The sequence below is a fragment of the Protopterus annectens genome, chromosome 11.part0 (genome assembly GCF_019279795.1).
Source record: "Protopterus annectens isolate FY-2018-M chromosome 11.part0, PAN1.0, whole genome shotgun sequence".
NCBI classification, from domain to species: domain Eukaryota; kingdom Metazoa; phylum Chordata; order Ceratodontiformes; family Protopteridae; genus Protopterus; species Protopterus annectens.
This window is the reverse complement of record NC_056745.1, coordinates 850185200-850210683: the sequence shown is the minus strand read 5'-3', so window position 1 is coordinate 850210683 and position 25484 is coordinate 850185200. Positions and strand designations below refer to the sequence as shown.

The window sequence follows — 25484 nt, the reverse complement described above, 5'->3', positions numbered from 1 at the left end:
GCGGGTATGGAAACTACTTGTAAATATTCTACTTAATTTCATCATTTTTACACATATGCTTTATGTTTATGACTGCTTCTGTATATATTCTTCAACTTTAACCATCAAACTTCTCTATATCAACAATATCCTAGACAGAGTATTACTTACATTCTTGTTATTTTATGTAAATACATTTTGGGACTGTTTTTATGTAAAATCTGTCAATGCTGTATATAGTCCCTGATATGGTTACTTTTTTACCAGTTGAGTTGTGTCTTGTTTGTTTCAAGTTGTTTCATATATCAAATTCTGTAAGAAAATTCTTAATAAAAGGTATTTGGGGAAAAAAAGGACAGAATATAAGACTGCTTCTCCTAAAGGACATGAATACAACTCACATTCACTCCTGGAAGAATCTTCAAACCTGGGTTCTGCAGATGAGCAGTCACTCTTCACATCCTTTGGCTGGTCACCATGATTCTTCTTAATATTTTGAACAGAGTCCTGAAAAAGGTAGAATGATAGTAATTTAAATGGCACAGCAAACATAATGTGTCAGTGAAAGAAATGGCTTACCTGCATGCAGCAATGCCATTCGTTACATTAAGCCAAGCAAAAAGAATATGCAAATAACTTTAGGAAGGTGTTAATCTATTGTAAGAAATGACAGATACATATAACGAAAATGATGTGATAGGAAATAGAATGATTTCAAAACATTATAAGAAATGTTAATATAAAAAATACATAATGGTACTAATATTTGCCCATGTGCTAAAAGCAAAGATATATGAGAGTTCTGCAGGCCATCACTGAGAAAAAAGTAAATTGTTTGGCAACCCACTTAACATAAGCGACATAAGCATTTCTACCAGACATTCCCATAGTTGATGAGTCTACATGCATTGTCAGAACTTACCTTTTGAGTCTGATGTTTCACTCTAGTCTGGATAATACCATCTTTCTCAAACTGCATCAGATCATGGATTGGATCCCAGGGCCTGAAACTGTGAAGCCAGATATATGTTCATTAATCAAGTCTTTCAGTCAGGCAACAAGTAATTTATAACAATCTGCTCTGCTCTACTAAGAACATAGTATCCCCAAAGTTTTTTCTGTAAATTTAAAACTGCCAGTGAGATATCATTGCTGAAATGTCCAGATAATATGTTGAACGCAAGCCAATTTAAATGCAGAAAAAAGTTTTCATAGAAGGAATGTTCTCAAAGAGAAGTATGCCCACTGAAGATAGATATTCACACTATAAAATGCCTGCAACTCATAACTAAAGAATGGGAAAATACATCTATTCTTGTACAAATAAATGCAGAATAAGCATGATAACAAAGATGCATGTATTTCTTTCACAGGTAATCAGAAAATATTTCAGCCAACTGTAGGTGTTTTTGTAATGTACCATCTAATATAATTTACTATCATTTGTCTATGTACAAAAGTGTCCTTTTAGGTTTAGTCTTAAAATTATTGATTGAAACAGGCATAAACTGTTTATTGAAAAAAAGGTTCACAGAGGCTGACATTATTGCAACTGTTATCAGACATCTGCATATATGAAATTATAATATGCATCAGTCATGTGGTTGTGATGTACTTGTATTAGCTAGCTTGTCATCATTCGTCCTTTTCAGTATTATATATCTACATAATCTAATATACTAAAATATAAGGAGATCATTCCCTCTATATGAGATAATTATTTCTAATGTCTCAAATCATCAACAATTTTAAGTTTGGTAAACATCATAATGCAGTATATTTCACCTTCTACTACATACTGGGCAAAGTGATAGAATGAAACCCATCCTGACTTTTTAAAAAAAGAAATATAAAAGTATGTTTACTTTACCATCTCATTCAATAATACACCATAACCCCCCCAAAAAAAACAGAGTACAATTCCTAATAGTTGTTAGGCAAATTACATGAAGATTCACACAGAAATATTGTAGTCTTAGGATTTCACTTTGGCCCACCAATAATTATCCTTTTTTAGTTTTTTAGTTTTTTTTTTTTTTTTACTTAATGCACTGTTTTGCAACTGAAATAATGTATATCATAGGCAGATATACCCTTGTTTCTTGTGGTACTAACATCTTAACATCTTCCCACTGCATCCCCTCCATCGCCTATGCCACTAATCAACACAGGTCATCTGAGGTGCACCACTGGGACACAGGCTTGCATTTTTTTGGAATGCCTTTATCAACACTGCCAACACATTAGGAAGACAAGAAAGGGCTAAACAAAAAATGTATGTCAGAGATGGCAGAGATTAAGGCTCTGAGTTGTTCACAACTTGCTTCAGTAAGACTAAGGTTTGACTCCCTCATCCTTCATCCCAGGTTGCGTTCTACATGAACTACAGAATGAACTGGCACCCTACCTTAGTACCATGTTCAATCATAGCCTCACCTCAGGCTTTGTGCCCACTGAATGGCGCACCGCGACGGTTATCCCCCTCCACAAAGGGGGAGCCATGACGGACCCTGGGAACTACCGCCCCATTAGCATGATGAGCCTGGTCTGCAAGGCCATGGAACGTATCATCATGGAACTCATAAACAAAGACATTGGTAATCTCCAAACTCTGGACCCTACCCAGTTTGGGTTTGTAAAAGGCAGATAATGTCTCCTAAACCTGATTGTCTTCTTTGAAGCAGTCACCAAAGCCATAGATGAGGTTACGGTGGTTCACACAGCTTATCTAGATCTCGCCAAGGTTTTTGACACCATCCCCCACTCTGGAATTATAGATAAGCTCACTAAACTAGGTATAAATCCCTATGACACAAGATGGGTTGCCAACTGGCTCATGGACAGAACCCACACTGTGAAAGTAGCAGACTCCGAATTCAGACCAGTGACAAGTGGAGTACCACAGAGTTCAGTCCTGGGTCCTCTCCTGTTTGGTATTTACTTCTCTGAAGCATAGGCTAACACAGAAGGTCTTTGGATAACACAGTTTGCAGATGACTGCAAACTAGGAGCCACAATCAAAACTCCTAACGATATGGACATACTACAAAAGGGCCTCACTGAGACAGATGCCTGGTGTCAAAGCCATGGCCTGAAGCTCAATGCCAAAAAGTGTATTGTCATCCCCTTTGGTAAAAACTCTGTACCCATGAACTACCACATAAGTGGTAGTCTACTTAATGCTGGAAGTGTGATAAGAGACCTTGGGACACAGGTGGACAATAGTCTCTCCTTTGATAATCACATCGCCACAGTAGTCAAGAAATCCTTCTACGTGGCTCACCTCATCACAAAAGGTTTCTCATCCAGAAAAAAGAGGTCATTGTCCTCCTCTACTCATCACTCATTAGACCCATTATAGAGTACAATGCCCCTTTTGGTATGTACCTCACAAGACATCTACAACAACTGGAAAGGTCACAGAAATACCTCACGAAGAGTATTACTGGCCTCAAACAGATGCCCTAAGCAGACCATCTCAAAAAACTCCAGTTTTACTCCATCGCATATTGCCTACTCAGAGGCGATCTCTGCCTAACATACAAAGGTATGTCAAACCCAGAGCTGTTGGACATGCTCCACTTAAAGAAATCCCAATCCCTCCGAGCTACACGCTCTAGGGACCTAAACCTTGTCACCACAATAAACAGAACGTGCCAGAGGGATAGATTCCTGTCCCAGAGACTTCCCATACTCTGGAACAGACTACCTAGCTATGTCAAACAAAGCTCCTCATTAGAACTCTTCAAAAAAAATCTTGATGATTGGATGGGGAATAGGAAATTCACCCCAGGGATCAATTCTGTGGCTCTGCTCGACAGGGGCACATGGAAATAATTTTCTTGGGTGACAAAAGCCAGGGTACCTTTTTGGCTAGGCTTATATAGGCCCTAGGGCTAATAGCTTAGTACCTACCTATGAACCCATGAACCTATGCCTACTTTGTGATTCTGCTCAAGTTACTTAACTATCAAAAACATGCTCCTATTTCTTTTAGTTAGCAAGATCCAGAAAGAGGAAAAAAACATGGTATTATTTTAATCAGTCATAATATACTTTTATTACAGTCAAAGATTTAGTAACATATCGGCTCCTGTCCTATTAGCAGAGAAGAGATGTGTTTTTCTAATCTGTTTCAAATGAACACAGTCATTCATAAACCATGAAGAGTCCTTTCAGAAAACATCTACGCTGCTCTTGTCTCCAGTCCAACATGTGTACTGATGCTGAAACAACAAGGTTAATAAACAAGATTCCTTTACATAGGATGCCATAAAATAACTGCAAAGACGTATTAACATAAATTTGCTATCACTAATGCATGTTGCAGTCTGTTCACAGAGTAGATGTTATATGTTTTTCACATAAGTGTGCACCTCATGCAAGTTTTTATTTTAATTAGTAAATATTATATTTGCCTTTCACCTCAGGCCTTCTTATATTATAATTTAGTACATAAGTTGCTCCCAGCCCCTTAAAAAGACTATATATACATCGATTCATATATATACATAGATATACATAGATACATACATACATTCCAAAGACATGCATCTGGAGCATTTCTCCCCGGGCCTCCGCTGAAAACAGGCTCTGTGGAACCTAGTCGGACATTCCGGTCAACAAATGTTAAATAAAAAAAATAAATAAAAAAAATAAATATATATATATATATATATATATATATATATATATATATATATATATATATATATATATATATATATATATATATATATATATATATAAACCCAGCTAGATGAGTCCACGTTAGTGAAAGTGCATTTAAACAAAAGCACACTTTCGTGAAAAACACTTCATTGAAGATGTAACAGCAGTGAATGAACCATTGCTGAGTCAAATATTGATGCAATTAAATCTTTCTTCTGATTAAAAACATTGTATATTTGGGATAGCATACCTCTCAGCTGTCCAGATTTTCACAGAATGTCCAAATTTTTGCCTCATTTTTTTATGGTCCTTTATTCATAAAATTTGAGGTTTTCTGGCAAATCACCGAGGATTGAAGTCAATAAACACAGACATACATTTGAATCCCAGACTTCATACCCTTCAGAAAATGCATGCCAACACAAATTCTGCTTATCCAGCAACTTTCTAAGTTTATAAGAGCATTACTTAAAATTTGTTTGAAAGTTATGCAGGATAGCAATTAAGAGGTCTGCTGGTATAGCTATTAGCTAATATTTTATTTATTTAGTATTTATTTATTGACATTTGTTGACCAGGAGAGTCCACAGGGTCAGAAACCCATTTTCTGTGGAGGTCCGAGGAGAAAGGCTCCACATGTAATCAAATGTTGTACAGAGCAAATACAAAGTGAAAGAGATATACATACATTAGCATAGGGTGGGGAGTAATGGTATATAGTTAATACATAATTATTAGACTGTATAGATACATAATATACTTTCAATCACAAGCAAGTAATCATAATTATTAGTAAATTGCACATATCGTAGGTAGGAGAAGCAGCCATGTAGAGGAGGAAGAAGATAGTATAACAGAGGGTTAAAGAGTAGGATTTCTGTAGTTAAGTGTATAAAGTTAAGGGGGCTTACACTGTAGGTCACAGGTACAGCTGGGTTTATTTAAATAGATGAGGTTTTAGTGCAGCTTTAAAGGCTATTAGGGAATCAAGTTGAGTGATGTATTAGTGGAGTCTATTCCATAGTGTGGCAATGCTGTAGGACTATAGGCATTGTCCTGTGCTTTTGCTCGGTTTAGCTATGCTTAAAAGTGTCCTTTCTACAGATGAGAGGGTTCTAGTTGGAGTGTATGTGTGTAAGATAGATTGGAGTGAAGGACAGCTATCAGGTTTAAAAATTAGCTTATGAGCAAATGTTAACTGAGCATAATAGCGATAGTGGTGAAATTCAAGCCAGGACAGGTTTGAGATAGCTTTGAGTGGTGTGAGTGGTTGGGCATGTTAGAGGAGAATTTTATCTTGTAGTGGGAAGATTGCAGCTTATTACTGAGGGATGTATCTAGGTTGTTAAAAATAGGGCTTCCATACAAGAGGGTTGGGATAAGCAAAGTGTTTTCTAATTTTATCTTAGTTTGTTTATCTAGGTAGAGCTTATGTCACTATAGTTTGCCAAGTTTGAAATGTGCTTTCTTTACTGTATTGAGAATGTTTGTTCAAAAGAGAGTTTGTTATCAATAGTGATCCCTAAAAGCTTTGCAGATAGCACCTGTTCTATTTCTGTATTGTTATGTGAAAAAATCTTGAATTCTGCAGCTGGAGGTTTTGATGAAAATATTAAAGATTTAGTTTTTTGGGGGTTCAGCATTAATTGAGCAATTATTCAGCCAAGTTTCTATGGATGTGAATGCATCTTGGGTGATCTTTTGGAGGTTAGCGAAATTGTTGGAGGATAAAATGATAGTTGAATCATCCGCATATTGAATTAATATGCTTTGTAGGGAGGCTTTATTAAGATCATTAAAGAATATATTAAATAGTAGTGGTCATAAAATGGACCCTTGTGAGACTCCTGTGTTATTTGCCAGATACTCTGATTGTTGGTTTTGTCATCTAACCGATTGTTGTCTATCATTTAGGTAGGAGGTAAAGCAAGTTAATACTCTGAGAAAGCATCCAAGTTTTTCTAAATATTGTAATAACGTAGGGTGTGATACTATGTTGGATGCCTTTGATAGGTCTAACAAGAGTACTAAAGTTGATAGGCCAGCATAAAGACCTTTATTGATAGTATCAATGAAGGAGAGTAAAGCTGTGGTTGTGCTATGTCCAGGGCAGAATCCATGTTAAGTGGGAGCTAGGAGGTTGTAGTTAATGAGGTGATACCACTTATTGCAATGAAAATCTAATTCATATACACAGCATACATTCCTCTGAAGCCTTGTCAGTGTATTCATTTGAAATCCATCACCCCATGCGGCATATAAATTCTTCCATAGATGCTAAACCTATCCACAAGGAACTTTTTTTTACCTTCATCTAAGCAGAGCTACTGATACTAGTTTATCTTTATGTAAGAGGGGCAGTAGTTTGTGCCAGGGGCACTACACTTCACAGTCCTCTTCAGAGTATCCTTGTATTAAAAATATCATACATGCTGACAAAGTAAGTGGTCATATGGACATAACTGATAGGATTTTAACTTCAATCCCAGACATTAAGGCTAAGGTAGTTGCACTATCAGATTGCATAAATAATCACCATTCTGTCCTTGCAGACTGGAACTATAATAGAACACAAAATGCAGTTTGTTATCTGTGCTATAAATAAAAATAAACTGCAACATGCAGACATTCATAGTGGTGCTTAAAAGAATTAACTGCTCCCTGCTTAGTTCATTTATTCTTGACAATTTTGTGGATTACTTCAGTGAGGCTCTCACTGGTTTCACCAACATAGTTTACACATGTGAAGAATATCAACACTGTCATTATGCTAGATCACATATGGATATAAACCAGATATGCAACTAAAAGAAAAAGAGTGAGAGTTATCGCATATGTCGTTACCATAGTAATATGAGCTCAGAATCAAGGTTCTCTGGTAAGGAACATTATTTCCTTAATCTTCAAAAATAACACCATTGTCTACCTGCCATCTTTCTATTAAAATGTCAGATACTAACACAATTAATGACATTGTCAGTAACTTTTTGTGGTACAACTTACTCAGCATACTTATAGTGCCACTCTTTAGTGATCAGATCCTGCTCAAAAAGTTTGCAGACCCATTCTTCATTTTGAGCTGCCCTCTCTCTGGCAGCCTTCTTCTGTGCTTCGACCAAAATACACTTCTCATTGGCAGCTTTTATATCATCTTTGTTGAGAATAGCTTCAGTCACTTCTTTCCAGTATCTAACAAAAGAAAGAGTGAAAGAAAGAACAATTTAGTAAGAAAAAAAAAGCATAACACTTTAAACCTAGATGTTCAAATATTCACTTGAAGAAAGAATAGTTATGCAGTGTACCTTCAGTAATAATAATCATTATTTAGTTATTTAATTGACATTTGGTGACCAGGAAGGTCTGACTGGGTACACATAATCCATTTTCAGTGGAGGCCTGGGGAGAAAAGTTCCACACAAATTATACACAAATGCAAAAACATTAACATTGATAACAGATAAACTTCTCTACAATTTTTTTTAAAATATAGTACTGCGGCGGTGTTTGCTGCGGTAGTGTTGTCGCCTCATAGCAAGACATTGTCCCGTTCGATTCTCAGCTAGAGCGTCTTCTGTGTGGAGGCATATGTGAATGGGGTGTGCCTTCGTTGAAGGTTGTGCATCAGGGCTGGTAACCCGGTACGTAAAAATCCACTACCAATCATTAGTGGACTGAAGTTCCGCTGTGGCAACCCCAAACCGGGAAAAGTCGAAAGATACAAAAAACGAACAGTTGATAACACAGATTATTTACAAACAGTAAAAAGTACATCTTAGGCATGGACATTAACAGTAATAAAAAATTACATATAAGAAAACTGGAATCACTTCACGTTGCCGAAAACTCATTTGACTAAATTTCATTTCACTGAGACCAACTTGTCAAAAGCTCAAATGACCGAAAACGCATTTGCCTGAATCCCATTTCACCGAAAATAGTAGTGAAAATGTATATGCCCTTTTCCCCACTGTAGTGTGATCCTGGAGTTAGTATATATAGTTGGGTGGGGCAGGGGGCACAGCCCCCCCACACTGGGGGGTGTGAGGGGCATAGCCCCCCACTTAATTTGGTTAAAAGCTACTTGCTTACCCTCTTAACACAAACTGGACAATATAAAACCAAGCTAGGTGAGGGGCTACATGTCCCACACCCCCAAATGTGGGAGTCTGTGCCTCCCACACCCCCTAACTATATATTCTAACTCCAGGGTTGCACTACAGTGGGTAAAAGGGCTTATACACTGCCGCTACTATTTTTGGTGAAATGGGATTCAGACAAATGAGTTTTCGGTCATGTGAGCTTTCAGCGATTTGGTCTCAGTGAAATGACATTCGGTCAAACAACTTTTTGTCGAAGGGAAGTGAATCCAGGAAAACTACATAGCTAATAAAATGCATTTCTGGATATTGCTGGTAGTAAAGAAAAACATAGATTAGTTACAGGGTTATTTTAGTGTGAGTAAATTATGACTTAGAGAACAAGTTAGCATGTAGTGAAGGAGACTACAAGATGATTACAAGGAGAAATTCATGAAGAAAGAGAGGATTCCTGTCACAGTATTTAGACATAGGAAACTAGGGCTCCCTATTGAAATGTCAGCAATCAAAATGCCGAGTGCTGACAAGCAGGAAAAAAAAGACTGAAAACACAGGAAAAGAGTGAATTTCAAAAATCGCTTTTCTCCTTAAAACTCCTTTTTGCAGGGGTCATGCCCCCTCCTGCACCACCACATGAGGGGGCAGGACCCCACACCCTCAAAAATTATATATACCAACTCCAAAATCTCTAGATCTTGGAGAAAAGTTAATATTGCAAAAAAATGTCATCTCGTACTTAGTATATGTAAGTCCAAACTTTTGCTCATTCAGTCTCCATATTTTGAGACTTTCTCTAGTGAGTCCTCACATTTCAAATGGTTACCAAAAGTACAGTTGCCATAATGCGGTGCTACAGTGGCTGAATTTTAAGCATACCTGTCCATGGCTACCATTGCACTTTTCCATCATTTACTTATGACCACAAGCTTCTCAACATATTTGGAAAAATGTTAACTAACCTCCCTAGTTCTTTTTACTACCCTTGTAGTTATGCCTCTGACAAGTAAGGATCAAAGATGCCAAAATTTAGTAGACAAACAATAGGAATCTCTTATCACTGTGCGAGAACCTGATGAAAGACCCAATGATGTATGTACTGTCCACCAGGGACAATAATTATAGACACCTACAACAATCACAGATCTTCTACAGCATCTCATATTTCTGTTTGTAAACTTCTATCTTCTAGTCAGGGATGATCTCCACAGAGTGGCATTATCTATCTTCTGCAGCAAGCATCACTGCAGATGTTAGAAAACTAATGCTAATGGATGGAGGATCGACTATTACTCCTCAGTTCTAACTATAAACAAAGCCGGCGTTAGGCACCCACGGAACCTACGGCTGCGGGGTGCCCCCGATCACTTGCCCTAGTAAGAGGGCCCCCATGCAGCAGCTGCAGGTTTCTACTTCTCCATCATTCAGACTTCCATCCTCCGCACTTTGTAGATGTCCGCGCCACTACATAATGTCAGCATGCGATCGCAAACTTTTTTCCGTTTTTTTTTTTTCGACTTGTCTGTAAGCTGCGCTCAATTAGGTCCGCTTCAGTGAAGCAAGGGACCTGAGTGGCTGCAGCAAACAAGTAAGAAAGTTGCATCTTCTACTAAATGTAATGTTTCAGTAAAAAGTGCTCTGCTTTTGTGCATCTGATAGGGTGAGAACTTTTTAATGTTCAGGTCTTTCCTTATGTGGAGGTCCCCAACTATCTGTCTTTCTAGTATGCAACCAAACATCGATTTTCCAAACATTCCCTATCAACCATCAACGGATGTAAATAAATATACCCTAAGATGGTAACACATTTTGATGGACTCCTGTGCTACATTTTAATATAAATAAACTATAAATAAACCCTAAAATGATAATACATTTTGATGAATGGCTGTACTGCATTTTTATGTTAGCAACTGAACTGTTAGCACAGAAACCTTTGTGATATGCCAGTGAATAAATTAGCAAAATAACTGTCTTGGATCTGCTCCACAAAGGCAGGCATAACTGATCCCATATTATTTTAGCACTACATATGCCTATATAAATATATATGCGTGTGTGTGTGTGTGTGTGTGTGTGTGTGTGTGTGTGTATATATATATATATATATATATATATATATATATATATATATATATCTATATACGTATATATATATATATATATATATATATATATATATATATATATATACATATAGATATATATATATAGATATATATATATATATATATATATATATATATATCTATATATATATACATATATATATATATATATATATATATATATATATTTATATATATATATATATATATAGAAGGCCAAACCGAATGGATTAAAGAACAGCTTTATTAAGCAACAAAGTAAAATGAATGAAGTGCTTTCTCAAGATGAGAAAGCGCTTGATTCATTTTACTTTGTTGCTTAATAAAGCTGTTCTTTAATCCATTCGGTTTGGCCTTCTTCATACGTGGAGTTTACTTTACTTGGTTTGCCTTGGTTCTTTTGGATATATATATATATATATATATATATATATATATATATATATATATATATATATATATGGGTTCCTATGAGTTCATCGAAATGCCAAAACATCGACGCTCACTTCTTCGACACGAAAACATCGACTCTTCATATCATCGACAATTCACGTAAGCGATCCTCCCCCTCTCAGGACCCATGGTAGCACTTGTTTGTCTGCTACAGCGCATATGGTTCAAGTCACTACCTACAATTTCCCTTGACAGCGTTGTAATTTACGTCGCAATACACACACATGCTGTAAGTAGATTGGACACTGTAAATTGGCCCTAGGTGTGAGTGAGTGAATGTATGTGCCTTCTGTTGAAGGTTGGGTGCTGGGCTGGCAACTTGACACCGTAAAACTCCACTGCCAATCATGAGTGGACACGTGATCCACTGTGGCGACTCCTAACTGGGAAAAATCCGAAAGAAGAAGACAGAAGAGAAGTATTTGTAATACTATGCATTTTGTTCTAAACAAGAAAGCTGTAACTCAAGCATGGAATTGTGTATTGGCTTTATTCCTCACTGAACCCCCATTTCCAAACTGTGGAACACTGCCCCTCAATGTGAAACAACTAGGAAGCTCACAGCGTGGTTAGTAACTGACTCTTTATACTTATAAGAGAGAATTATGATCGTATCACAGATCTTAATGAGCATGTTATGTGTTAGAGACATGGATGGCAAGAAATTCACTTTGAGAGCGAAGGTGGAAGGACTTTAAGATTTTTCATACTTAAATGACTCAAAATATTCTTTTATCTAAACAGTATGCAACTTTAACAGAAAATGATGCCTTACTGTTTAACTTTACAGAGTAATTTAAAATAAGCAGCTATAAATTAAATTCATTCTACTTTTAATAAAAGTAAAATATAGCTGAGGAAGAATCACAGCTTACTGCTTTATAAATTAGTTAGGAACAAACCTGCTTATTGAAGCCAAAGGGCATTTCTGATCAGGCATTTCATTTTGAAAGACAAACTCAGGTGGTTCAGGGCCTACTAGATAAAGCAGTCCAGCATGAATTGATGATGAGAATGGGTGACTTGAATGCACATACAGGGACAGAGAGAACAGGATATGAGGACTTCCTGGGTCCACATGGGTTAGGCAACAAGAATAACGAAGGAGAGGCCATTCTAGACTTCTGTCTGGAAAATACCTTGATAGTAGCCAACACATGGTTCAGAAAGAGGGACAGTCACAAGATCATATACAAGAGTGGCCAACATGCAAATCAGGTAGACGTCTCCTAATAAGAAGAAGGCACTGGGGTAGAATCAGTGATTGCAAAGTCATCCCCAGTGAAACAGTCAGCCCACAGCATAAACCACTGGTTGATACAATCAGCTGCAAACAGTGGTCAGAGAAGGCTCTAAGGTCAACAGAGACCAGGCTGAAGACCTGGAAGTTGATTGGAGAGAAAGTACAGCATTTCAAGGAATTATTCAGGGCTCTAGCACCCTAAGAAGAAGCATGGTAGGATGCACATTGTGGGACAGATTAAGAAATGTGAACATAAGATCAGAAGCCAAAGTAGCTCCTATTCCAGAAAATATCAAAGAGAGCAGATTACTGTGGTACGGGCACATGTGCAGAAAAGCAGAAAACAGTGTGGTGAAATAGATTTGGGACAGACAGGAAGTAGATAAGAGGAAACGAGGGCATCCACCAAAGAGGTGGATGGATTGTGTGATTGAAGATCTGTGACAGTCTGGCATGAGTGTCGAAGAGAGCAGGAGTGTGACATTGAATTGAAAGAAATGGCAACAGTTAACATGACACCCCGGCCCCATGTAAAAAATGTGAAAAAGGGGATTGATGTTGATGAAATGAAACAATAAATTTATTGAAACACATTGGCACTTCCCTACTCATGTAACAGGCTGCATTCCAGCAATGGCTTTAGAGCATAATGACTCATAAGCTTGGTGCCGTAGATGAAGTAGAACAACACTTAAGAGGAAGCCTGGAACAAGGGTAAGGAAGAAGTAAGGATTTTAACTATGGTAAAGGGAAAAGAAGGCAATCATGGGAATTAAGCAGGCATAAACACTTAAAGGCCTTTAATGACCACCCCTACAGTGATCTTTAAATGGTGCTGGATGAGCTTGCCAGGGAAAGGGGTGTGACTGCAATATGGTCACACTTTATATTCTCCAGGGTAGGGCCCCCAACTTGAAACTTGCTGGGGGCCCCCAAAATGCTAACACCGGCCCTGACTATAAAGCATAAAATTTCACATCAGAAGACTCGGAATTAAACTTATGATATAAAATATGTCTTCCATCTATGTAATACAAGGAAGGAAAGAGAGACAGGGCTAGACATGCTATTTTCTATCTGTTGCAAGTTAATAGCTCAGAATCAGATTGTCCTTACATATTTCAATTTCAGATCACCAAAGCTGTATACTTGGATATCATTGTGTTGAACACATGCCTGTGTCAAGATATGGGATGTCAAATGGAGAATTCAGTCAGTCTTGGCAGTCAGGAAACAGACTTCCTGGGCTACCTAATCCCCTAACTAAAAGTATTTTACATTTGGCCACAGGATTTAACAATGACTTGTAATGTGAGACTTTTGAATGTCTGTAGGAGTGAGTTTAAATATTCTATTGTCAGAGTAAACTCTTTAGCAATCCTGGTTTACAGAAGCCTGGCAATGGCAAATCAGTTGTCCAGCAGGGTATCATTGGGACACTTTTCCTCTTAGGCTACTGAGGAGGTGTCTTCGCCACTGGTCCACTGTTCCTTTTCCCACCTCTCTCCTTGCATTCATTACAAGGAAAACACATTTTATGTTAGGTTTATGGAGGAGTCATATCAAGCATTGGGTGCACTGGTCCTGTCTCTCTCTCTCTCTCTCTCCTTCCTAGTATTACACAGATGGAAGACATCATTTATATGTGTAGCTCATGATCTGTACCAGAGGTCCCACAATCATCACATCCCCCAACACCAGATATGAGAGTTGGTTGTTGAATTATTCTTGCTACCTGAGTTTTAACCCTACCAGAGGTGTGAGTTCATTCTCAAACTAGTGTTGCCAACACTGTAGATGGATGTCCTGCCATTGCACCATCAGGAGGCCAAGACTAGAAGAATTTTATTGGAAAGAAAAGTGATCTAAGTTCTTCCATCTGTTAGCCAATATAACAAACAATGATTTATATATGAAAGTTTTGGCCCCTGCCAGGGATATTTTCAAGTTATGCTGGAAACAAGTTAATTTAATTAACAATTTACTTATTTTGTACTTTTATACATGAAGTATTGTATACGTTTTGGTGGTCTGGGATAACACAGTGGTCACTGTTGCTGCACCACCATTATAGAATCAGGATTTAATTTTGCTTTCATTTATTATTGAGGCAGTTTGGAGTTCCTTCTATGTCCTTATGGATTTTCTCTAGTTATACAGAATTCCACCCACCCCCTAAAGCTGTGCTGTCAAGCTGCTCTAGAACTCTCCATGTGCATTGCATTTGCCTTTTTACTTTTGCATTTCTTTTGACTGAAAAAGGATCACAGATATGTTTACTTACCCAGTTTACAACTGATAAAATATATAAACATCTTTTCATAAGGCAAAAAGGATAACTATACTATTTCATGGCAAGTGCAAACATATGCATATGTATTTAGTGCTTGTGCTCTAGTGCTTTAAAAATATTCTGCTCAGGTCTTGAGAAATACAGCTATTACTTCCAAAATAAAAGTGGTTTAGTATCATTAGGTAATCTTGTTAGACTCAATATTTAATAAATTCACAATCCCCCCCCCCAAAAAAAAAAAACAAAAGAAAAACACAGTATTACTTAGAGCATTGTTTTAAAATATAGTCCTTTCTGAAAATTGTTGCATTTTTTCCTGTTAGAATAAAGTCTATGCCCAACAGCCTTACCTTTGTGATTCAAATTCTCCTAGTTCACCAGGCTGTATTGTATACCTTGTAAGCCTGTGTTGTCTTACTTCTGGTAATGGATTCCATAAAGTTTCAGCAATACCGTTCTTTTTGTCTTGAATAGTTACCTCACCATCCTGGAAAAAAGATGCAATGATTTCATTTTTTCTTTTTAATACTTCACTCTTATATGACTGCTAGAGAAATATGGTACCTAAAACAGTCTTAAACTTATATTAGTGCTCATAAATAGTTTATTCCCATGCAGTCCAAGAGACCACAGAGGAGACTAGCCCAGTTTTATCACAGCAGTGGCTGGTATTGCTCAAAGCCACACACTAGGTAAGGTTGACTGAATCTAACTATGACCAAAGGATGCAGCTCTTTGCATCAATCTCCTGTGCTAAGTGCCAGACTACAGAAAATGTGCATATTAAAATCAACAAAGAACTGCTTCTTTTAATTCTACATATCTTTATATATCATAGATTGGGGACCGGCTTAATGGTTAAGGTGATTACCTGAAAGGCAAAAGGTACAGTGTTTGATTCTCAATGTTTAGTTATTGACTAGCAGTGAAATAGGGGTCTACTTTACGCCTGCAAAAGCTGAATTGGTTGAATACAATTTGCACGACACATAACGATCGAAACACAAGTACGTAGAACTCACTAAACCATGAAAGTAGAAATATCGAATTTGCATAGTTGGCCCGTCTGCAGAATAGCTCCGTAAGGTAAATGTGCGATAGTTATGGACCTTAGGGTTAGGGTGCAGGTTAAGGTAAGTGCATAGATAGGTAACGTATGTAAGGTTTAGTGTAGGGTTTTGTTAAGTGTATGTGTGTGGAATATTTAGTTTGTTTGGTTATAGCTCAGTAGGGTAAGTGTGCATTAGTTACGGACCTTAGGGTTAGGGAGGGGTTAAGGATAGTGCTTAGATAGTTGTGTATGTAGGGTTTAGTGTAGGGTTAGAAGTAGGGTTTTGGTTAGTGCCTGTATGTGTTGTTTTTTACTGTGTTTCGGTAGTAGTATGTTGCGGGTGGTGGGGTTGGCTAACTATGAGAGATCGAGATTTTGAATTTCGTGGTTTAGTGCATTCGACATATTTGTGTTTCGCTCATTATGGTTCATGTGAATTGTATTCGACCAATTTGGCTTTCGCGGGAATAAAGTAGACCCGTGAAATAGTCTGCAGACTTATTACATAATATTTACCTATAAAAAGAGTCAAGGTTACTACTATTAACTTTATTTTACACCTCAAATTCAAACCAGGAAACAATGTATATAACAAAATTATTGCATATATAGTCAAATGGCCACACTAACTGCTTAAGTAATGCTTAAAGGAAAACCCTAGCCTTTAATACAGATTAAACTAATCCATAAGTTACTTTTTTCCTTGTGCACTTAGATGTAATTCAATATTCAGAGATCATTTAGCACTTTTCATGTTTTTCCCTTGTGACAAGCCATGAAGATATCAAATTTTTCCTGTTCAAATTTTACATTGCTTCAGAAAGGAATTTGTTTCATCCTATATAGAAGAGAATAGACAACACACTTTTCAGCCCTGAGATTGTCTATCTTATTGTAATGCACTGCTGTAAAGAATACATAGACCGCTAAAGTGAAACTCTTCTCAATAGTTATTTGGTAGAAAACTCCTTATATATGTAGAACAAGGAAGAGTTGCAGTGCTGCACTGTATAATGCTCTCACTTTGACCAGTGGAATGTTGATGTTATCCATGTATCTGTAGAAAATCCTGGAGAGTCTCAGAGCTCAATGGGCAGAGACGTCTGACTTGACACAACTTTCAGCAAAAATGTTAGTTGGGTACATCATGAGATCTTAAAGAGAAGGAATGTCAGCATAGTAATATAATGGTGATAATACTCAGAAAACTGGGTATATAGGCAATCTGCCTAGCAAAACTGGAGAGCACAGATGGTTTCTAATCACCCCACCTCCCGCCACAGATCACTAGTTGACAAGACACCCTCACTGGTCCATTAGCCATTGGTATGTTTTCCCATTCCCAAAGACACCTATGAGCAGGTAGTAAGCCTTAATCCCATCACACTTTATTACCTGAAAAGAATAATTACCTACTCATCCTAGTCCCCAGAGGGCAAGCTTGCACTAGATATAATGACCAATCAACATGCTCTGCCATACCAGTATGCACACTCCAGACTGAAACAGTTACTTTTATGCTTAGGAGTCTCCCCTGTAATTCACACAGTCTCCTCCAGAAAATGGATTATTCCAGATTAATGTGTATTGGCCAGATCTACACCATCATCATCCCTCCAAGAGCTGAGCATCTGATACCAAGCCTACAGTAAATACCACTAAAGCATCACAGATTTTGGATGAAACACCAGTTACCAATTTATATGAATCCACTTCTATATACACACACACACACACACACACACACACACATAGACACGCACACTTGGACAGCAAACTCCCTCCTGCAATGCTTAACTCTTACTGCACTTAACCACATACATGGATTTGCAATCGCACCAACTAGTCTGATTCCCTGCTATGTTTGTACCACTTTCTACTCATCTTCCTTTCTCCAAAAGTTATATATTGTGACATTTTCTCGCTTGGCTGTGTATGCTTTGTATCATTTTGCATGTTCTGAACACAATCAGATTACTCATGGCCGAGCAGTACAGCTTGTTGCCTGTTATGTAATGCACTGGCCAGAATGCAGCTTATATGCTCATAAATCAGGAATGATAGAACATTAGAGATCAACACTACTTGTCAAACATTGTGTGTAATTATGATTTTCTGGAGTGCCTTTTTCGGGGGTACATAAAGGTCCTTAGACTATTTTAATGTGGCAGGTATAACAAAGGGGGTAAAAATATTCTGAGCTACAAGTTTTAATCATATATTTTCTACATGTCTTCCTTTATGCAGGCACTATAGTGCTGATGTCTGTTTAAAAGCCCTAAATGAAAGCACAGGCATCCCAAAGGGAATAAATTGGGATAATCTTCTAGTATACTGTTGTCTGATACATGGATTTCTGAGACAGCATATACTTTTAATAATTCTGAATGCAAACTGAGTTCTCTGCCCAGGCTCACTAACAGAATTATCAAGATATATACTCACTGTGAATACCATGAGTCAGAAGATCATCAAATGGAAAAGGAATTCACAGAAAGGGAAAAAATTATTTTCCCTCCAAGGGCAGCAACATTGGTGCTACTTGTATTAAGTAAGGAAATGCAGGCAAAAAAACATCAACATGTGCAGATTAAAAATAAGAACTACTTAAATTAATTTTAATTGAAAGCTATCATAATTCAAAATAACAGCACCCAAAGCAGTACCATAGATCATGTTCACTGTTTGAATCATCAGCCATCTCTGTTTTGGAGGATCTCTTTGCACAATGAGTTGTTTGGACAAAGTTAGGGGCTGACAAAATGAATAATATAAATGACATGGAACATCTAAGCAGAATATGGAAACCTTAGGGATTGTGCTTCACCTTATATCTTCTACAAGTAAAAGATTTACAGAAAACTTTAGTTTTGGGATAAATGGAAACAAAAGGAACACCATCGGGTGCCAGTTTTGAAGGAGGCACATATACTATCTAATTTAACACATACTAGTACATTGTGTGAGATAATGGCCATAAAAAAGAGATATGCTCTTACTGTAATGGTTGATTTGTAAGAGGCCTTCCATATTGGGTCAGAGACTGGGCTCATCTGCTCCCGTGATCATAAATCAGCATTTTTTTATGCGAGTCTCCTATACTCTGAATAAAAATTGCCAAATCCCGCACACACCATAAAATCATTTAAAAAAATGGCAAGAGCATGCTTAAACACTCTGCCCCCTAGTTTAGCTCCAACACTAAGTGAGCATGTTTCCTGTAAATCAAGAAACAACAATGAAGCTTTGATACCTACACTGCTAACAAATAATTATAATGTTTTCTAACATCTAGGAAACTCCAAAAACCAAGAACAGAGGAAGTCATCCAAACATATATTGTCACTGTAGATGAATGGATACACTAAAAATGTATTGAATACTGTACAGCATCTATGCTGTGTCAATGACTCATTTGAATCCCAAGCAGTAAAGTGACCATGGTGTAAGGAGCCTAATGACAGCAAACAAGGCTAATGGTAGTAGTACTGCGGGCTGAAGTACATAAGCATCCAAGGATACCCAACAAATGAGACAATAATACTTAGGGAAGGTGTATACCAAGGACCAAGAAGATGTGGCACAGATATTTGCAATTATGATATTTTTAAAGCTTGTTCTATAAGTAGCTATGGATCAAATGCAGTGGAATGGCCTGTAAGAATGACACTTTCCAAATGGTGGTCAAATGGTTGATGGGTACAATAATATAGTGGGCAAACAACCTGAGAAAGGTTTCCTTGGCAACTGTCAGTTCTGCCCTCCTTGAAGAAACAGTAACAGTTGTTAGGTCTTCCTCAAATGACAGACCCACTTTATGTAAAATCTGAGCATGCTGTCCATAACCAGCTTGTGAAGGTCTCTGTCTCTCTCTCTCTCTCTCTCTCTCTCTCTATATATATATATATATATATATATATATATATAGCCCTTTCTCACTCTCATCTGCTTTTCTCATTTGTGAATAAAGATAGCAGATGAAAGGAACTGTTCAGGAACAGTTCAGAAACCACATCTGCAAAGTTGGTAATGAAGCACAATTGATCCCTGTGAAAAAAACAGGTACCTTACCCATGAAGCCTTGTAGCTCTGAGATCTTGAAAGAAGAGTTGAAAGCTACCAGTAAAAGTGCTTTCCAAGATACAGACTTTAACACCACTGATCCAGGGTATTGAATGGGATAAAAAGAAGCATAACAATCATAAAGTTCTAATGCCAGAGAGAGATAGAGAAAGAGAGAGAGAGAGAGAGAGAGAGAGAGAGAGAGAGAGAGAAAGAGAGAGACAGAGAGAAAGAGAGAGAGAGAGAGAGAGAGAGAGAGACAGACAGAGAGCTCTTCAAAGGTGAGCAGATATGCAGCACTTCTTCAGTGATATGCTTGACCACCATTAGTGAGTAACTATCCTGCTTCAGCGAGGTTACAGTGACAGGAATAGCTTACAGGTGCACCTTTACAACTGAACAAATGAAGCTCAAATAATGTAGCAGCATTAGATGTCACAGGATGATCTCTAAAGACTAGGGTGGTATTGGGTATGAGCCCAAAAAGAGAACTTACACTTGGCAGAGAGGTCTTAGTGGAAGGCTTTCCAGTAGTTTTAACCACTTCTGGCACCGCTCTTAAAAGATCCAGTGAGAACGGAGGGTCTATATCAGATGTCAGGCTGTTAGGTATAGCTGAAGCAGGAGAGTTTTCTGTATTGACAATCTGAAACCATAATCTTCCCATGTCACCAAGGGAATCAACAGAATTTATTGGGGGTAGAGAAAATCACTTTTGTTAATTCTCTATGGAAGTTTGTGAAGAGGTGTGGGATCAGCCAAAATAATGTGAAGATGCACTGATGTCTATCTTGCAATGCAAGCCCTACACAGAGTCCCTCTTGTTCTGTCGCACTCAGGTTTTAGCTCATTGACAGCATGGAGGTTGTATGTATGGAATACATCCAAATGGCAGTCTTATCTCTAGCAGATCATCAATCTCCGCCCATCATTTAAACCGTCTTCTGAAAGTTCTCCAGTGCATAGCTGGGGCTATCAGAGGGGTCATCCTGCCTTTCTCTGCCATTGAACACTCTCAACTTTTACTATTTTTAGTTGTATAACGTAGGCAAGGAGATTCACCTTTTTGTGCCTTTAGGTGTCATAGTTGAAATGTTGGCACTTATGGTGGTGGTTCACCTTTGGCTCTTTTCCAAAACAATAATGATAGTACTAGCATTGGTCTTTGCTTTTGATATACTTATATGGAAGCCATACAAACAATTTGGTAGCTTAGCTGTTTTAGTCTTTAAAAGTGGAACTTTACCTTGCAATAAGTGAGGACTAGCATACGAATAGTGTGATTCACAGAAAAACAATTACTTCCTAAATGGTTGGACGAGCTTTTCGAGTGTAGTATGATACAGCATAGTTTTCAATGGTATAAAGCCTGTGTGCCCCTGAACTGAGCACAGAAGCTTTTGAGAAAGAAATGTAGAAATGGAGTAGAAGAAAGTATAAACCAAATCACCAACCAAATGAGGAGGGTTTCTAGTGTCAGGCCCCTAGTTATTTTGGCCACTTCAGTGCTCTGACATTCAGGAGTTGAATTACATCTGCTATGTCTCTTCTGGCTTGGAGCATTATTCCCTGAATGAGAGGGAGAACATAATACTAGTCTTCACTGCAAAGGAAATAGAAGGCGTTTGTTAGTACTCACGATGAAGACTGAGCCAACAAAGCAGAATCTGTAAATTGTTCTTTGATGCAAATGGGTCTTGAAGTGAAAATCTCATTGAGCTGGTATACATAATAAATCTGAGCTGCCAAGCAAAAAGTAATGGGAAAATGACTTGGTTAACTCAGTAAGTCTGTTAGCTAGCTGTCCTTGTCTGGAATGGAGACTGCATTATTATAATTATTATTATTATTATTATTATTACTATTTTTTGTGGTTCAAATTACATTCCTAAGTGTTCATAGTCACTCTGCATATTCTGGTATATCACCTAATAACTCTATGGTATAGTATGGAATGTACACGTTTGATTAGTAAAATCTCAATCCCAGAAGAGCAAACTTCAAAATATTGAAAATAAAAAAAGTAAAAATGTGTTTTAAGTATGGTGGCATAGATCCCCTGCTAATTATATATGTCAACTCAGAAAGTGCATTACAGAGAGGAAAGTATAACCGGACACTCCCTATTCTATTGCAATGTCTGACAACCAGCTACCAGCATTTTTAAAAAATCTAAGATTTCAGTCAAAAATGTGGGTGGCAAATGGGTTTCACATTATGAGTGATCAATTGAAAGACAGCGACCCCATCTAAGAGTTAAGGTCTATAAAATGAAATGTCTGTGGAGCAATTCTCTTGAATAATTTTGTATTTATGAACTTCTTCAGTTTTAATAAACCTAGAACAGGCCTTAAGTCATTGTCATTTTTTCAGAACTAGAAACAGTATCTGATAAGGATAAGACTCAACAACCTTTTATAAGTATAACACTATCCTTCATTTTAGTTTGAATGGCATTTGACTTTTTTAGACAATATTGCAGTTTTGGTGTTTATGATCCATACCTCTCAACTGTCAAAATTTTTGCAGAATGTCCAGATTTTTGCCTCATATTTTTGGCCTGTTCCTCATAAAATGTGCAATGGTCTGGCAGATCTTTGAAGACAGAGTTCACTAAATAAAGACAAGGATTTAAGTTACAGACTTCACATTCTTCAGAAAAGTGCATGCTAATACAAAACCTGTTATTTCAGCAACTAAGTTGCTAAGAGCAACATATAAAATCTGCTCCTGATTTTGAGACTTTGTCCATCTATGGTTTTGTCCAGATTTCTTCTGCTAGGAGGTTGAGAGGTAGAACTTTCAGTGACCATGTCAAGTAGCCATTAATTTATTAGTATTGTTATAAAAAATGAAGCCTTATAACTTTCATTGAAGGCTTTTCTTTCAAGACACCAGAAGGTTGTTAAAGAAAATCTGGATGCAACTACTTTAGTGCTTTTCCATGCTGGGCACGAATAGCTTGTGTTAAAAAAGGAGTACTGCATTCTAGGGACTCGGTCTCTCAGACATAGTTGCTAACTGACAGACTATTTAAAAGCAAACTGTCTACTTCAGCTAAACTAATGATTCTTGAAAATTAATCAGAAGCAAAAGAAATGCTGAAAAAATCAGTTGAAACAGAAGTACTTTTATGATAGAAGGTGTAGAATATTATTTAATTTACAGATGGTAGACGGGGTAAGAATACAAATGCAAATCATGGGAAAGTTTCAGCGTGAAGCTGAAATAGCTGGTTAAACAAATGAACCAATGTTCTATGTGACACTTGACGAAGATTGACAACTATAAAGAAGGAATAATGGATATTTCTTCCACAGATATTTCAATAATGGAACATCTAAAAATCCAAGGAGGATGTGCAACAAGAACTTGCCAGAATCTGTACTTGTCACAAAAAATTACTGTTATAGTAATAAAGCAGAGAGATATAATGTCTACAAGAAGAGATGTAGTCCAGCAAAAGTGGCTCAGAGGGAATATCGGTTGCTCAGATAGAGCAGTCCTATGAAATATCCTGGATATGGAAGACCAAAGAACATGGTAGACAGATAAAAAGGCAATTTGAGATTTAAATAGTACTAAGGACATGCTGAATTTATGGAAATGTCTTGAATGTTTACAGATGTGGTTTTATCTGCTGTCAAAACCTTTACACACTGCATTTAGAGTAACTCAAAGCATGTTACCTTATGGAATTCATATTATCTATATGTTTATAATGGCAACCATTGAAATGTGAAGGCCTCCTACAGCAAATCCCAAAATATGGAGACTGAATGGTATAAAAAATGGACTTACATATATTAAGTACAAGATGGTCATTTCTCAGAATATTCCTTTTCCTCCAAAGTATGATGATCTCAGAGTTGGTATATATAAGTTTGGAGGGTGAACTGGGGCTTGACCTCTGCAAAAAAAGTTTTAAAGGAGAAGAGAGATTTTTGAAATTTGTTCTTTTCTCGTAGTTTTGGTCTGCTTTTTGTTAGGCTTGTCAGAACTTGGCATTTTGAGTTCTGACATTTCAGTAGGGAGCGGTTTATAACTACAAAATGTGATGTAGGATTTAGTGTGCAAAGCTATAAATATTAATGCTTAGCTGCAGGAAATATGAATGCTATGTAATACATATTCTAGAAGTTCACTCATATTAAAGGCAGCATGGTCATTGACACCTATGCTCAGTCTCTGTGTTTGCGATGTGCATTTTGCATTTTGACAAATATCCAGGTGTTACAGGTATACATGTGGACTGCATATTCTTCACATGTTGTTTAAGGAGCACTCTCAGTCAGGCAATAAAATGACTGCCTTTAACAATTGGCTTAGTTTCTGGTGTGATCCAGTAGCTGACAGCCTGGGAAGACATGATCGACAGACCATGATGCTTTGCCAGAGATGGCCTGCATCTGTCTCACTTGGGCTTCAGGCTTCTGGCAAAGACTCTTGCCTCCCCCATAGTGCCTTTTTTAGGAAAAGTGATGAGGTTAAAACTACCAACATAAACATTTCAAAAAAATGCAAATAAAAGGTCATGCTGCTAAACGCTCAGTATCTGAACATGAAATGGCACTCATTGCAAGCATTCTTTATTTTGGAAAATGCTGCCATCTGCACAGTTACAGAAATGTGATTCAAAGCTGCGCAGAACACCCCAACCTTACCTGATTATTCATCCTATCATACATTCAGACCCAAAGTGTGGGCAGTAAAGCCAAAAGAGCTGGAGTTTCAAAATATATTAAAGACATACACACCTCCAGGCTAGTCAAACAGTATGATGCACAGGAGACACTCCAGGTGCAGTTAAACATTGACAAGACCCCTATTCAAATCATAGCTACCTATCAGCCCTCAAATCTGACTCAAGATGCCCAATCCACCTATCTGGACCTCTTTGAATCTATCAAGGTTCAACTCTTTACCCTGATCCTGGGAGAACTTAACTACACAAACATAGATTTGAGGAGCTATTCATGGCGGAACACAAATGCCTACAGATTCCTCAATTTTATCAATGTAAACACCTTGGAACAGCTAATCAATACCCCACAAGAGATGACAATATATTTGATGTGGTACTAACTAACATGAGTAACCACTGCAGCATCCCTACAGTATCATCCTCCCAGGTAAGGTCTGAGCATAAGTGGTCACTTTTAATGTCACCATCTCTCCTGACCCCCCCCCCCCCAGCTAGGGTAAACCAAAAAACTCCTCCAAAGCTGATTACAGCCTCCTGAGGGATGATATAAACAACTTCACAGCCTCCTCCCCCTCTGTAGGAACTGGTACCAATATCCAAAACTACACCAAAGCACTATACAAGCAATTATAGAGACACATGGAAACAGGAATACCCGACAGGACTAAATCATCCTCCACAAGGAAGCGTAAACCTGTTTGGTGGATGTTTGCAATAAATAAACTGTATAACAAATGGAAAAAATTACTGTCCAGGACCAAGAAGGAGCAGGTGTCCAACTGGAAGCAATCTCTCCTTAGCCTGAAAAAGCAAATAAGGGCACTA

At 37.6% G+C, this 25484-nt stretch overlaps 1 protein-coding gene across 1 annotated transcript in view; it reads right to left on the bottom strand.

Moving 5' to 3' along the window:
* Positions 1-267: 267 nt before the first annotated feature.
* The window catches only part of LOC122815004 (oxysterol-binding protein-related protein 8-like), a 210538-nt gene continuing 185321 nt past the window's right edge, over positions 268-25484 (bottom strand). Inside the window, exons 13-16 of the mRNA XM_044087257.1 lie at positions 15192-15328; positions 7654-7839; positions 902-989; positions 268-486 (exon numbers count right to left, since the gene is read on the bottom strand). Coding sequence (XP_043943192.1) covers positions 268-486; positions 902-989; positions 7654-7839; positions 15192-15328 — 630 coding nt within the window. The remainder of the gene's footprint in view (positions 487-901; positions 990-7653; positions 7840-15191; positions 15329-25484) is intronic.